The sequence below is a fragment of the Antechinus flavipes genome, chromosome 5 (genome assembly GCF_016432865.1).
Source record: "Antechinus flavipes isolate AdamAnt ecotype Samford, QLD, Australia chromosome 5, AdamAnt_v2, whole genome shotgun sequence".
NCBI lineage: Eukaryota > Metazoa > Chordata > Mammalia > Dasyuromorphia > Dasyuridae > Antechinus > Antechinus flavipes.
In genome coordinates, this window is record NC_067402.1 from 172,432,694 (window position 1) to 172,444,879 (window position 12,186).

Sequence of the window (12,186 nt, forward strand, 5' to 3'; positions counted from 1 at the left end):
AAACAAGCAGAAAAGAATAAATCAACTCATCATCTAGTGTAAGAAAGTCACTTAGCCTCTCTTGGCCACAATTTCTCCATTTACAAAATTAGCCCCTTCTACTTCTAAACCAAAAAAAAACAAAACAAAACAAAAAAAAAAAACTTACAAGTCCTACATTTTGAGCTCCATTTTTGGAGAAAGGGGTTGAATAAGTTCTTTAATTAATGACAATTATTGCTAAGAAGGGCTTCTTTTTCCATTCAGGCAATTATACCTATAAGGCATTTTAGAAAAATGGTTGTAAAGTTAAGATTGACTGTTAGAAGATTTTAATGAAATGATTATATTTACAGTAGACAAAAAATTGTTGAATAACTTGATAATATAAATATTTTTAAAGCCTATAATGCTTTCCAAGCTGAAAGGACAAAACAGTGACATTTGAGTAAATTTCCTCCATCACCATACTCATGAATAAACAAAATTTGTTGACACAACATAGTAGGATGAAATGGTGTTCAAAATAATTCATTGTTTCTATATAGCTACTGGGAGCTTCTTTTCCATTTAGCTTTCAGATTAATTTCCCTATTGATAGATAAGAACAGTTAAGCACAACACATTGGTTTAATATGGATGAATCAATGAAATTCCTTGCTATTTTTTATGGAACTGAATAAAATATACTATATGTGGTGTTGAGCAAATCACTTAATGTGTAACATTATTACCTCATAAACAAAATGAGGGCTTTGGACTAAGAGGCCTCTAAGTTTAGTTCTCTTCCTAAATATACAAACTTATGAAATTTGAGTTCTGTTTTTAAAATATTAAAGGTAAATGCTCTTATTACAAACCCACATTGTTTTCTTATTTTTAGTTTTCTGGTGCATTCTACTTTTGAATATATTCTATAAATTACAGGAATAAGATGACCAAGTGAAAAATTTTGACAATACTACTAAGTGAAGCAATCAGTCTGTGCCAGACCGTATTTGATTCAGGAACTTTTTTTTTTTTTTTGCAATGAGGTAGATAATATGTTGCATTATCAGTTAGTCAAAATTCAGGTTTTTTTTGATCTTTTTAAAGCACATTATAGTTATATTCTTTTGGTTCTATTTTTTAGCTTTTCATTAGCTCAAAAAAAACTTGCCATATTTCTTTGAATTCACGTTAATAATATTATATTCCATCACATTCATTTATAATTTTTTTCAGCTTTTCTCCACAATCAGATATTTTCACATGCTGTTTTTATCATTGATCAGTTACCAAGTATTTATATAGCAATTACTATGCATTGTAATGCTAGGGATACAAACCAAGATGGAAAAGACACTGTTCCCTCAACTGCTTCCTCAAGGAGATCTATTTCAGAATATAATATCTTTACATATATTTAAAACAGATACAAAATTATCTAAGAAAATTTGGGGAGTGAGGAAAACATCCACAACTCAAAAGGATGAGGGAAGAACTCGTGTAGAGGCTTGAACTGAGCTTCAAAATAAATTACATGTTCTATGAGGCAGAAGTGAGGAAGGGCTGCATACCTGTGAAGGATGGAATGTTTTATGTGACAAATAGCAAAGGAAGTCTGGCTGGCCAGTAAATTACATTAAGGGGAACAATGTGTAATAAGTATGGAAAGGGTGACACCATGTTGTATTGCCAGGAAAAACATTGAAATACTCCTAGAAGCAAAAAGTAACTACATTTTACACATTTTAGATATATTCCTTTGACAAGAATTACTAGAAAGGGAAAAGATTTGAGGGTGAACAATTATTGTGCTAGATTAGATGAGTAGCAAGACATGTACAATGAAGCATTTATTAAGCACTATGTATCAGACACAGTAAGTGTTGGGGATCTAAATACAAGCAAGCATGATGATCCTACCTTCAAGCAGCATACATTCTTATTGGTAAGAACAACATATAGAAGTGTGCTAGAGAGGGGAAGGGGGGTCCATGCTAACAACATGGTTTGGAAATGGTCACAGAGCAATTGGGAGATTCCAGGTTAGATAAGGTGAATGCAAGTCTCCAGAAATTCAATTAGGGTATTGCAATAGAGAAGATGAAAATGTTAAAGGGACTGATCTAGGGTGCATATGATTTTGGTAAAGAGAAGGGAAAGAATAAGAGATGATAAGGCTTGGCAATTGATTATGGAGAAGAAAGGAAGTGACTGTTAGAGAGAGTAAGGAGCTGAGAGTGTTATAAAAGGTAGAAAGGATAGTGTTATCTTCAATGGAAAAAAAGGAAATTTGGAAGAGGGAAACAGAAAAAGATAAAAGTTCTATTTCATATATGTTAAATTTGGAAATCCTATGGAACATTCAGTTCAAAATGTCCACTAAGTAGCTGGTGATACAATAGATCATATCATTTTCATATGAAAAGCCTTTAAATGCCAGCAGAAATCCAAACACGTTAGCCAGGCATTCAAGGACTGCCATAATCTGGATCCAAACTATCTTTCTAGTCTTAATTGCTATTCCTTCTTTACATTAATCAAGCAATAAATCTTGTGTTTTCCTACTTTTGTTTATACCATTTTTTTTCATCACCTTGCCTTGGTGTTAAAATCCTTAAGGTATAGCTTCTTTGTAGAATATTCCAAGACTGAAAGCGATCGCTCCCTTTTAAGAACTCTTAATGCATATTATTTGTATTAATCATGTAGCATTTTGTAATTATTCAATCATGCAAAATGATATAGAAAAAAATGAGAAATGGGTCTGAGAAAAAGAACAGGATAGACTGTGAAACAAAAATCCCAGAGGGTACAGCAGAAGGACAGAGCAAAAGGACATTTTGGGAAGACAGGTATAGAGATAAAGTAGAAGGGCATGTGAGTACAAAGGGAACAAGGAAGACAGAAATGCAAATGTTAGCAATAAATGAAAACTTAGATGAGGGAAGAAATGATTTTGTGGGAGGAGGCAGGGTAAATAACTAGAAAGATGAGAAATGAGAGGTAGTGGAACACTACACATGAGATTTTTTTTAATATATTGAGCAGTTTTACTAAATATTTTTTCCTTTCTCTTTTCTTTTAAAATAATTGTTATAAGGTATGACTAAGAGAAAAAAGGTAAAGGGATATGAAAAAATCTAGGCAATGTAAAAACAAAAATCAACAAAACTGATTTTAAAAAAAAGCATTTTGGTTTTAAAATTGAGCAGAAATTATTGAATAAATTTAATTCAACAATGAAGTACCCATTATGTGAAGAAGATTAGTTAGTGTCCCAGAAGATACAAAAGTTAGGTAGAACATGGTTGCTTTATCGAAATGAAATATTATTTGAGTGCCTGACACAAAGTAGGCATTTAATAAATAATTATTACTTTCCCTTCCCTACACTAAGAAATTTTACAGTCTGGAAGAAACAATTAAATGAGACAACAAATTGTTTCAACTCAGGACTTTATAACTGACTCTAGTTAACTATATTAATAAGACCCTGAAAGCAAGATTATCCTCAATCAGCAAAAGGAATTTAACTTTATACAGAAAACAATGGAAACAATGACAACAAAATAGTTTAAAGCTGATTCACTTTACAAACTTACCACAACATTTTATAGGGCTTATTCTATATCAAAAGTGACAAGGGAAGACTGTTCAGAATTATTAGAGATAAATCATCTCACAGTGCTTTTGTTTTTGTTTTTTTTTTTTTTTTTTTTTGCAAATGTTGGTATAATTCACATCTAAATTTGATGCAGAACTTAGGTTGTATTAAAACAGTTCAATTTTTCAGCCACATGCTGTGTGTTCAACAGTGCTAGGAGTCTGGAAGAGACTGGCTGTGAGTACCATTTCTTGTCTTCAACTGTGATTGAGCAATGTCTGCAAGGGCACTCTGTATTTTTTCTAAAAGCATATCTCCTCTGCAAACAACATCTTCAAGACAAGTAGCAGCCTCATGGTTTTCCTCTTCCAGCTTACACAAACTTGCAGCCTTAAAAAAACAAAAACAAAAAACAAAGGCAAATAAATATCTTTAGAATGAAAAGGGAAGGAAAACAATTTTGGTGATTAATGAAGATTAAAAGTGAAAAACTCAGCAATATATTGATGTGCTTTTAAATTTGGATGGGTTTTCATACAATGAAATTAATAGACTTGGGAGAAAATCAAAATTTGTCAATATTTTATATACTGAGCAAATATGGCAATGTAACTTTGCAATAACTAGGAATCTCTTAGAATCTAATGATGACTGCCCTGCTTATCATTTTTCAATGTTAATATAACACCATATCCAGATTTTTACTTCACTCACTTTTAATTAGGAGGAAATAAACCATATTTACAGTATGCTTTAAGGTTTTCAAAGCATTTCTTCACAAGAAGCCTATGAAATAGTAATCCTAATATTATCCTTATTTTAAGGATACTGAAGATAAGGTAAAGTGCCTTGTCATGGTCAGAGAGCTAGCAGATATATTTGAGGTAATATACAAAGCTAGATTTTCTACCTTGAGAAAGTTAACAAAAAAGGAGGTTAGCTTAGAAATCAGGAAAAGGCTGAAAAACTCAGCATAGTGAGGTTTGCCTCAAGTGCAAAATCCAGGTCTACTCTCATGTGCTAGGCTTTAAATATTACAACAAAAGATATTAATCTAATTATTTAGAAATTTTCTGTTGTTAAGCAATCTTAAGTGAGGGATGAGAGATGCATCTTACCTGCAAAGCAGCTGTAGATTCTTCACTAGGTAATGAATCTATCAAAACATCTATGTCCTTTGCTGTTCGTGCAATTAGTGCTGCAAAGAGCTGGGCATATTCTATAGAAAGAATTTAACTTGATTAGGCAATTACAGAATACCTGAAGCTGTCAGAAACCAAACATTTTAGTTAATTAACCCTAGTTCATTGTCTTTTTATACAAGGTTTCCAAACTTTAAAATTTATTTTTAATGTCCAAATCCTACTGAGCCAATATTGACTAAACTTATTTTTATCACTATTAACTGTTATTAATTAACCTGGAAATCAAAGGCAAATCTAATAGAAGTAGTGTCCAAAAAGTTATCATGTACAGATCTAATATATAATAAAAATAAATACTAGTTATATATAATGAAAAATAATAATTTTCAATGAAACAAAATAGGTCAGCAAGAGAGTCACATATTATGGAACATATTACCAAATATAAACTGCATGCAAAATTCAGGGCAAAAGAAGAAAAAATACTTGTCTGACCAGAAAAGGAAATGGGCCAGATGTATCAAAAAATGAGAGATAATAAATGGATCATCCAAATACCTCCCAAGTACTCAAATAATATGACAAGTTATAAGAAGGCTACCAATATGTTAGATGTAGCCTCTACAGAAGATTTAAGGGAAAACATAGAGAAGTCACACGGAAGAAAGCATGGATGAAAGCAGGGAATACTTCAGCACAATTATATTTCCCATGAAATATAATTAATGGGATAATATGACACATTCAGCTATACATATAATTGAGCTCAATTTTATCATACCCAGAACTAGGTTATTTCAAAAATCTCTCGAGTTTGTTTGAAGAAAATACAAAGCACTCATTGAAACAAAGCAAAAACTCTCTTTCAATTGCAAAGGGTGGAGAGCCACTGATTGGTCAGTGTTGTCAGTTTTACTAACTACTTTCCCCCTCCACTGTTTATAATTGTTATGAGGGAAAGCTTCCAGGGTAAGGATATCCTGGAAACAATGTGATTTAAAAAAAACAAAAGATATTCAATAAAAGATTTAATATTTTAAAAATAAATTGGATAGAAAGTTTATAGATTGTAACAACAGATTTCATCAAATTTAAAAGTCCTTCCTCCTCTTCCTCTCCTAGTCCCCAGCCAGAAGAGAAGAGGTATGATTCACAAAATTAAATATTAAAATATGACTTGATACCAGTTTTCTGATGTACTATATGAATCAAAAAAGTATACTTGACTCATTTGAATGAAATAGGAACAACAATGATCTACTTCACAAGATTAATTTATATCTGGTTAGCTCAATTGGTTAAAATATGATATCAACTATGAGCTGAATGCCTTTTGGCTTTACTTTGATTCACAGATATGTGTTGCACCCTTCCCAGAGTTACTATTACTAAAATGCATTCTCAGGTTGGATTGAGTGTGTAAAGATGTACAAATTCATTACCATTATTGGTTAAGAACAGCTGAGAATGGAACAGCAATGCTGTAACTGTATAAAAGGACAGTTTATTTCATAAGACTGATTATAATAACCCATTACATGAAAATAAAGAGCTTCACAACGCTTAAGTGAATAAAAAGAAAATATATTTTGATCTTCTGAGCAAATGTATGTAATTAAATACCTTACCAAAAGAGTTTAATTTAAATCAAAATGTATAAAGAATCTACCTTCTGTAGGATTTGCTGGTTGATCTTTGTTGATTGCTGTCTGAATATTATTGAAGGAGGCAGGAGGACCACATTGCTGCAACACTCCAATGGCATTACAAAACTGATCTGCAAGCTTGAAACAGATTGCCAAAAGATTAGAGATACTCAAACTGGGTATTTTTGGACACTTTGAGGATATTGGAAACAACATTCTTTTAGTGGAAGTCTCTACATAAAGCGCTTTAAGTATTAATAATGTTTTAAAAAGTGATTTCAAATAAATTAGATTAATTTAATTGGCAATATATTTGGATTTTTTTAATCAGGGCAACTGGGGTTAAATGACTTGTCCAGGATCACACAGCTAGGAATTGTTGTGTGTCTGAGACTAAATTTGAACTCAGGTCCTCCTAACTCCAAGGCTGGTGCACCATCTAGCTGTCCCTAATTGGCAGTATTTTACCAATGTAAAAATGTTACACAGATGAGGAATTACATAAAATAGTTTGAAATGATAATTTTAAAATACCTTTCTTTTGTATGAAAGCACTACAATCATGTAACTAAAATTAATACCAATATGGTTATGAGATAAGGTCAAGAAAAAATAGTACTATTATTTCAAAGTCCGATTCTTCTTGTGCAGCAAAATAACTATGGATATATATACACATATTGTATTTAACATATACTTTAACATATTTAATATGCATTGGTCTACCTGCCATCTAGGGGAAGGGGTAGTGGGAAGGAAGGGAAAAATTGGAACAAAAGGTTTTGCAATTGTCAATGCTGAAAAATTACCCATGCATACATCTTACAAATAAAAAGTTATAAATTAAAAAAATAAAAGAAAAAATAGTACTACTAACAACTCACATTTCTATAGTTTTATATTCAAAGAATGCATTATTTCCATTTTAAAGATGAGGACACTGAGACTCAAATGACTTGCCTTGGATTATTAAACTAGTTAAGTGTCAGAGATAGAACACAGTTTCAGAATTCGAAGACTCTTTCCAAGTCAATCTCTTTCTCTAAAACTACTCAGCTTCTTTCAACACTTCCTATGGCAACCCTAAAATTTTACTATCTTTAAGCAAATATATATCAACTGCCCTAGAGGTATACAGAAGAAGCCTCATATATGTTTCACTGAAGCAGCTGTATCTTAGGGCCTAGGATAGGCTGAAAAAATAAAAAGTAAAAAGACAGAGGGGAGGAATTATCTGAGAACTTACCTAGGTACCTATAAATATGTTGTTCACAGACTATTCTTGATTTTCTGGAGTTCTTATTTAGAAGAAAAGATGACATAACTGCCTAATTGTTTTCTGTCAGAGATGACATTCTTCCAGCATTTACATTTTATTTCCAATTGCCTACTAGACTTTTCAAAGGAAATATTTCATCACCTAATCTCAGCTTCAGTACAAATCACCTTTCCCCATAAAACCAACTACCCTTTCTTTCTTGTGTCTATCAATGGTACATTAACATTACTCTCTTGTTAGCCATCAAGCTCTAATAAAATTCAAGAGTTGAAAAGCATCTGGAAGTTCAGAGTTCATCTAGACCAGCCTCCACAATACTAACAAATGGTCACTGGGTTTCTACTTGGAAGGCCTCATAATAAGGAATTCCTTAGCTCCTAAGGCACCTTAGCACAGTTAACAGACTCTTCATAATTCTGGTCATCCTCACATTTTTCAAGTCCTTCTAAAAAAAGGAGAAGTGGATACAAATGTCCAGTTGTGGTGTGACCAGAATATAATGCCACACAATTTGTTTTTATTTAATCATTTCAATTGTTCCAATTCTTCATAATTCCATTTTGGGATTTTCTTGGCAGAGACACTGGAGTGACTTGCCATGTTCTCTTCTAGCTCATTTTACAGATGAGAAAACTGAGGCAGACAGGATTAAGTGATTTGCCCAGGCTCACACAGGTAATTAAATGTCTGAGGTAGGATTTGAACTCTGGAAGAGTTTTCCTGACTCCAGGCCAGGAACTATATGCACTGTGCCACCTAGCTACCCACAGCACAACTACAACCTCTTTTTCTTTTTCTTTGTTTTTAAATTAAAGCTTTTTGTTTTCAAAATATATACACGGATAATTTTTGACATTCACTCTTACACAATCCTGTGTTCTAATTTTTTCCTCTCCCTTCTCCCACCTTCCCCCCAGAGGGTAAGTGATCTTTGAGGGAAAGAACCCTGTCTTGCAGGACTCAGTGGGGCTGTGCATGCAGTATACACTCATTACTTATCAAATAAAAAACTTGCACTTTCAACTCAACATTCATAAGCTCCCTCCACAAGACAATGGATAAGATTTGTCAATACTCCCTAATTTTACATATAAACTTATTTTAAATTAAGAACAACTTTGCAGTGCTATCTCCAGTTTAATCCTGGCTGAACAACCACATTGCAATAATCAGAACTTAAGGTTCTTCATTCTACTGCCATCCCAGTCAGTTAGCCCAATTAGCTGGCAGTCAGGTGGCTAGTTAACAGACTTGGAGTCAGGAAGACCTAAATTCAAATCAGTCACTTCTAAGGAAGATACAACATCTTTAAAAGGGAGATAAGGCGAAGAGAATAAGCATTTATATAAGGTTTACTCCCTGCCAGGCACTGTGCTAAAAACTTTTTTTTTTTTTTTAAACACATCTCATTTTAACCTCACAACTCTGTAAAAATAGGTCTTATGATTCCCGTTTTACAATTGAATAAATTGAGGCAAAGAGATTAAATGACTTGAGTGGAGAGGCCCTATGAGTCTTTCAGACTCAGCCTCTCCCATCACAACTAGCTGCTTCTAACAACTACCTCAAAGCCTCTGTGTAAAATAATTAAGAAAACACGCATAAAATTTATTCATAAATACGAATTATTTAACTATGGATCACTAATACATCTAATGATTCTCTTGAACCAAGAGAGATGAAACAATAGAACATTAAACATTAAAGCTAACTGCTTCTTATAGTCAAAAAGTCCTGAGTTCAAATTCGATTTTAGATACAAGTTGTTTGTGCCAGGGCAATTTACTTAGATCTGCCTCGGTTTCTTTAGTTGTAAAATAGGACTAGCCCCTTTCTCTAGGTTGTTGTGATGATTAAATGAACGGCAGCACTTCGAAGTACCTGGCGCACACAGTCATCTCTTAATAAATCTTTATTATTAGCACGGCGCCAGGCCCATAGAAGATGCCTAATAAATGTTTATTGATCGTTAACATCGGCACAGTGCCCGGCACACAGATGGAACTTAATGTGCATTTTTAATACCTGGAAAGCGCTGCAAAGAGGTGCTTAATGTTTAGTGATTAAGATCTATATATAGTGCTTAGCATTTACTAGGCGCTTAATGTTTACTTTTATCACAGTGAGTGGAAAACAGTTGATGCTTAATAAATGTTAGTTATTGAGTCATATCTCTAATTCGGTCAGCACAGTGCTTGGCCCATAATGAGTTTGTTCCTCTGTGGGAGGGGAGCTCCTGGTTTGCTGTGGAATCAGTACTTTGGTCCTTCTCTGGGCGCCCAGGATGTGAGCGAGAAGGGGCAAGAGCAAAAAACAACATTGCCCTCGCGAGAAGTACAAGCCTGCACCCATCATCGGGGAGAAGCAGGCACCTGCCGAGGGCCACCAGCGCTCGCTTTCATTCCCGGGACCCCGTGCCGTCCGGGAGTCACGCAGCTTTCTTCCAGTGCTTGGGCCCTGAGTTGAGCCCTTCTCTCTGGCGGCGAGCAGAGAGGACTGCAGCTTAGACCAGCCGCGAAGGGGGAGGAGCAGGGAGAAGGGTCAACTAGGGCCGGAGACGATGACGTTTCCGGTTGGTAGCTCACACCCGCCGCAGCCGCGGCCCCTCCCCCCTGCCCCACAGCCTGCGTCAGTCCGGCCGAGACTCCCGGTCAGGCAACGGCATATCCATCTCTCTCTCCCCTTATCCCCGGTCGCTTCGAGAGGAGAAAGAAAACGTCAAAACTCAAGCGCCCCATTGCCCGCCCGCCCAAAGAAGGAAGAAAGAGAATGGATGAGGCGGTGACCCCAACGCCATTTCCTCACCGAGTTGACGGCGTCCTGAAGCTGAGTGAGCCGATCCGCCATGTTGCTAGCGCAGACGCCAATGCCGCAGCCCTTCCTATAGCCCGCTCCCGGCTGATTGGACGGCGCCAGCGACCAATTGCGTGATCGCTCTCCATAAGGGGGGGTGGAGCCATTGTCCTAGAGGGAATAGTTCGTGGAACTACTTTGTTATTTAGTTATTTCGTTCCTGAGCTATTCTTCGGGACTCCTTTTGGATTTTCTTTTTAAGTTACTGGAGCGGTCTGTCACTTCCTTCTCTAGCTCATGTCACAATTGAGGAAACTGAGGCAAATTGGCTTAAGTGATTCGCCTAAGGTTACAAGGCTAATTAAATGCTCACGGTCAAATTTGAACTCTGGCAAATCTTTCCTATCTCAGACCAAGCACTGCGTTACTGCGCTACTTATCTAGTTCTGTTGTGACTTGTTCTTCCCTTTAGATTGTAAACGGCTTGAGGGCAGGGACTATGTTCTTGCACAGCGCTAGCGTTTCATAGGCGGGCTAAATACAGTTGTAGCTAGCTTTATTTTGGACATAGGATCCTAGTTGTAGAGCAGTAAAGAGTCCTTAAGTTATCTGCTTATGTGTCCCTGAATTTCAGAGGAAAAAACTAAGATTAAATGATTTGTCCAACTTAAGGTTCATCACTTAAACCTAGCACTAAATCTTCCAGCTTGAAGTGCGGTTGTGCTGCCCTTTTCTATTGTACATGGTCACCTTTACGTTGCAAACTACGCAGGTATTGGATACCAGTCGTCAATGCTCAATAATGTTGCTTCTCGTGAAATCCTAGCATTTCTAGAAGTCTGTTGGGGACTGTATTCTATTAAATTTTAAATGCATATACACTCATGTGTATATAATTAAATATTTGGAAATGGGTGGTGCATTCTTTGTACGTGTTCATTAAGACTGAGTTTAACATATATAGGACTGCTTGCCATCTAGGGGAGGGGAAAAATCGGAACAGAAGCGAGTGCAAGGGATAATGTAAAAAAAATTACCCTGGCATGGAAAGTTATTATAAAATAAAATAAAATATATTAAAAAAAGACTGAGTTTAAGACCTAGGACTGGGTTTTTCTTTTTTTTCCTTTTTTTGGGCCATTCTTTTTTTTAATCCTCGGACTTAATAAATGCTTATTGATTTACTGTGGATGTGGAATGTAGCAAATTACTTAGCACATTGTAGTAAAAATAAAAATAACAAGTAACATTTATATAGGCTATGTGAGCCTATATTTTATTTAATTTTATAATAACTTTCCATGCCAGGGTACTTCATGGGGGCTAAAAAAAAAAAAAAAAAAAAAGTCCTTGCTCATAAAAAGCTCACATATCAATGGGGAGAGTCGACAACATGGAAGATAATCATGTAAATATTTTTTAAAAAACACCAACAATGCTTTGGATTTTGCAGATTTTCCCTCATTCCTTATTTAAAGCACTGGCTCACTTTGGAGGGGAGGAGAGTAAAGGTTTTTAGATTAAATACTCTATGACAAGAATAAGAAACGAACAATTTAAATATACCCGTCTCAGAAGGACACACCTTAAGCCTTTAATGAGGATCAGATTCACAAATGAATTCTTCCAACCTTTCAAAGAACAAACAATTCCTATGTTAACAGACTTTTTACAAATACAGAAATAGTATGCTACTCAATTCCTTCTGTGAGTCAAACGTGGTTTTGATTCCTTAACCCAGAAAAAAGGGAA

General features: G+C 35.1%; 1 protein-coding gene across 1 annotated transcript; it reads right to left on the minus strand.

Moving 5' to 3' along the window:
• Window positions 1-294: 294 nt before the first annotated feature.
• MED21 (mediator complex subunit 21) lies at window positions 295-11,371 on the minus strand. The gene is made up of 4 exons (XM_051961964.1): window positions 10,447-11,371; window positions 6,386-6,500; window positions 4,690-4,790; window positions 295-3,961 (listed from the first exon to the last, which is right to left on the minus strand). The coding sequence occupies exons 1-4, from the start codon at window positions 10,486-10,488 to the stop codon at window positions 3,785-3,787; spliced, it is 435 nt and encodes a 144-aa protein (XP_051817924.1). The 5' UTR covers window positions 10,489-11,371; the 3' UTR covers window positions 295-3,784.
• Between the last annotated feature and the right edge of the window lie 815 nt (window positions 11,372-12,186).

Bases quoted from the DNA above. Each gene is read 5' to 3' on its own strand.
- MED21 (XM_051961964.1), bottom strand. From the start codon at position 10,488: ATGGCGGATCGGCTCACTCAGCTTCAGGACGCCGTCAACTCG. The intron at 4,791-6,385 runs GTAGATTCTTTA...TTCTTTCTATAG, and splicing joins ACCAGCAAATCCTACAGAAG to AATATGCCCAGCTCTTTGCA. The intron at 3,962-4,689 runs GTAAGATGCATC...TGTTTTTTTAAG, and splicing joins AATCTACAGCTGCTTTGCAG to GCTGCAAGTTTGTGTAAGCT.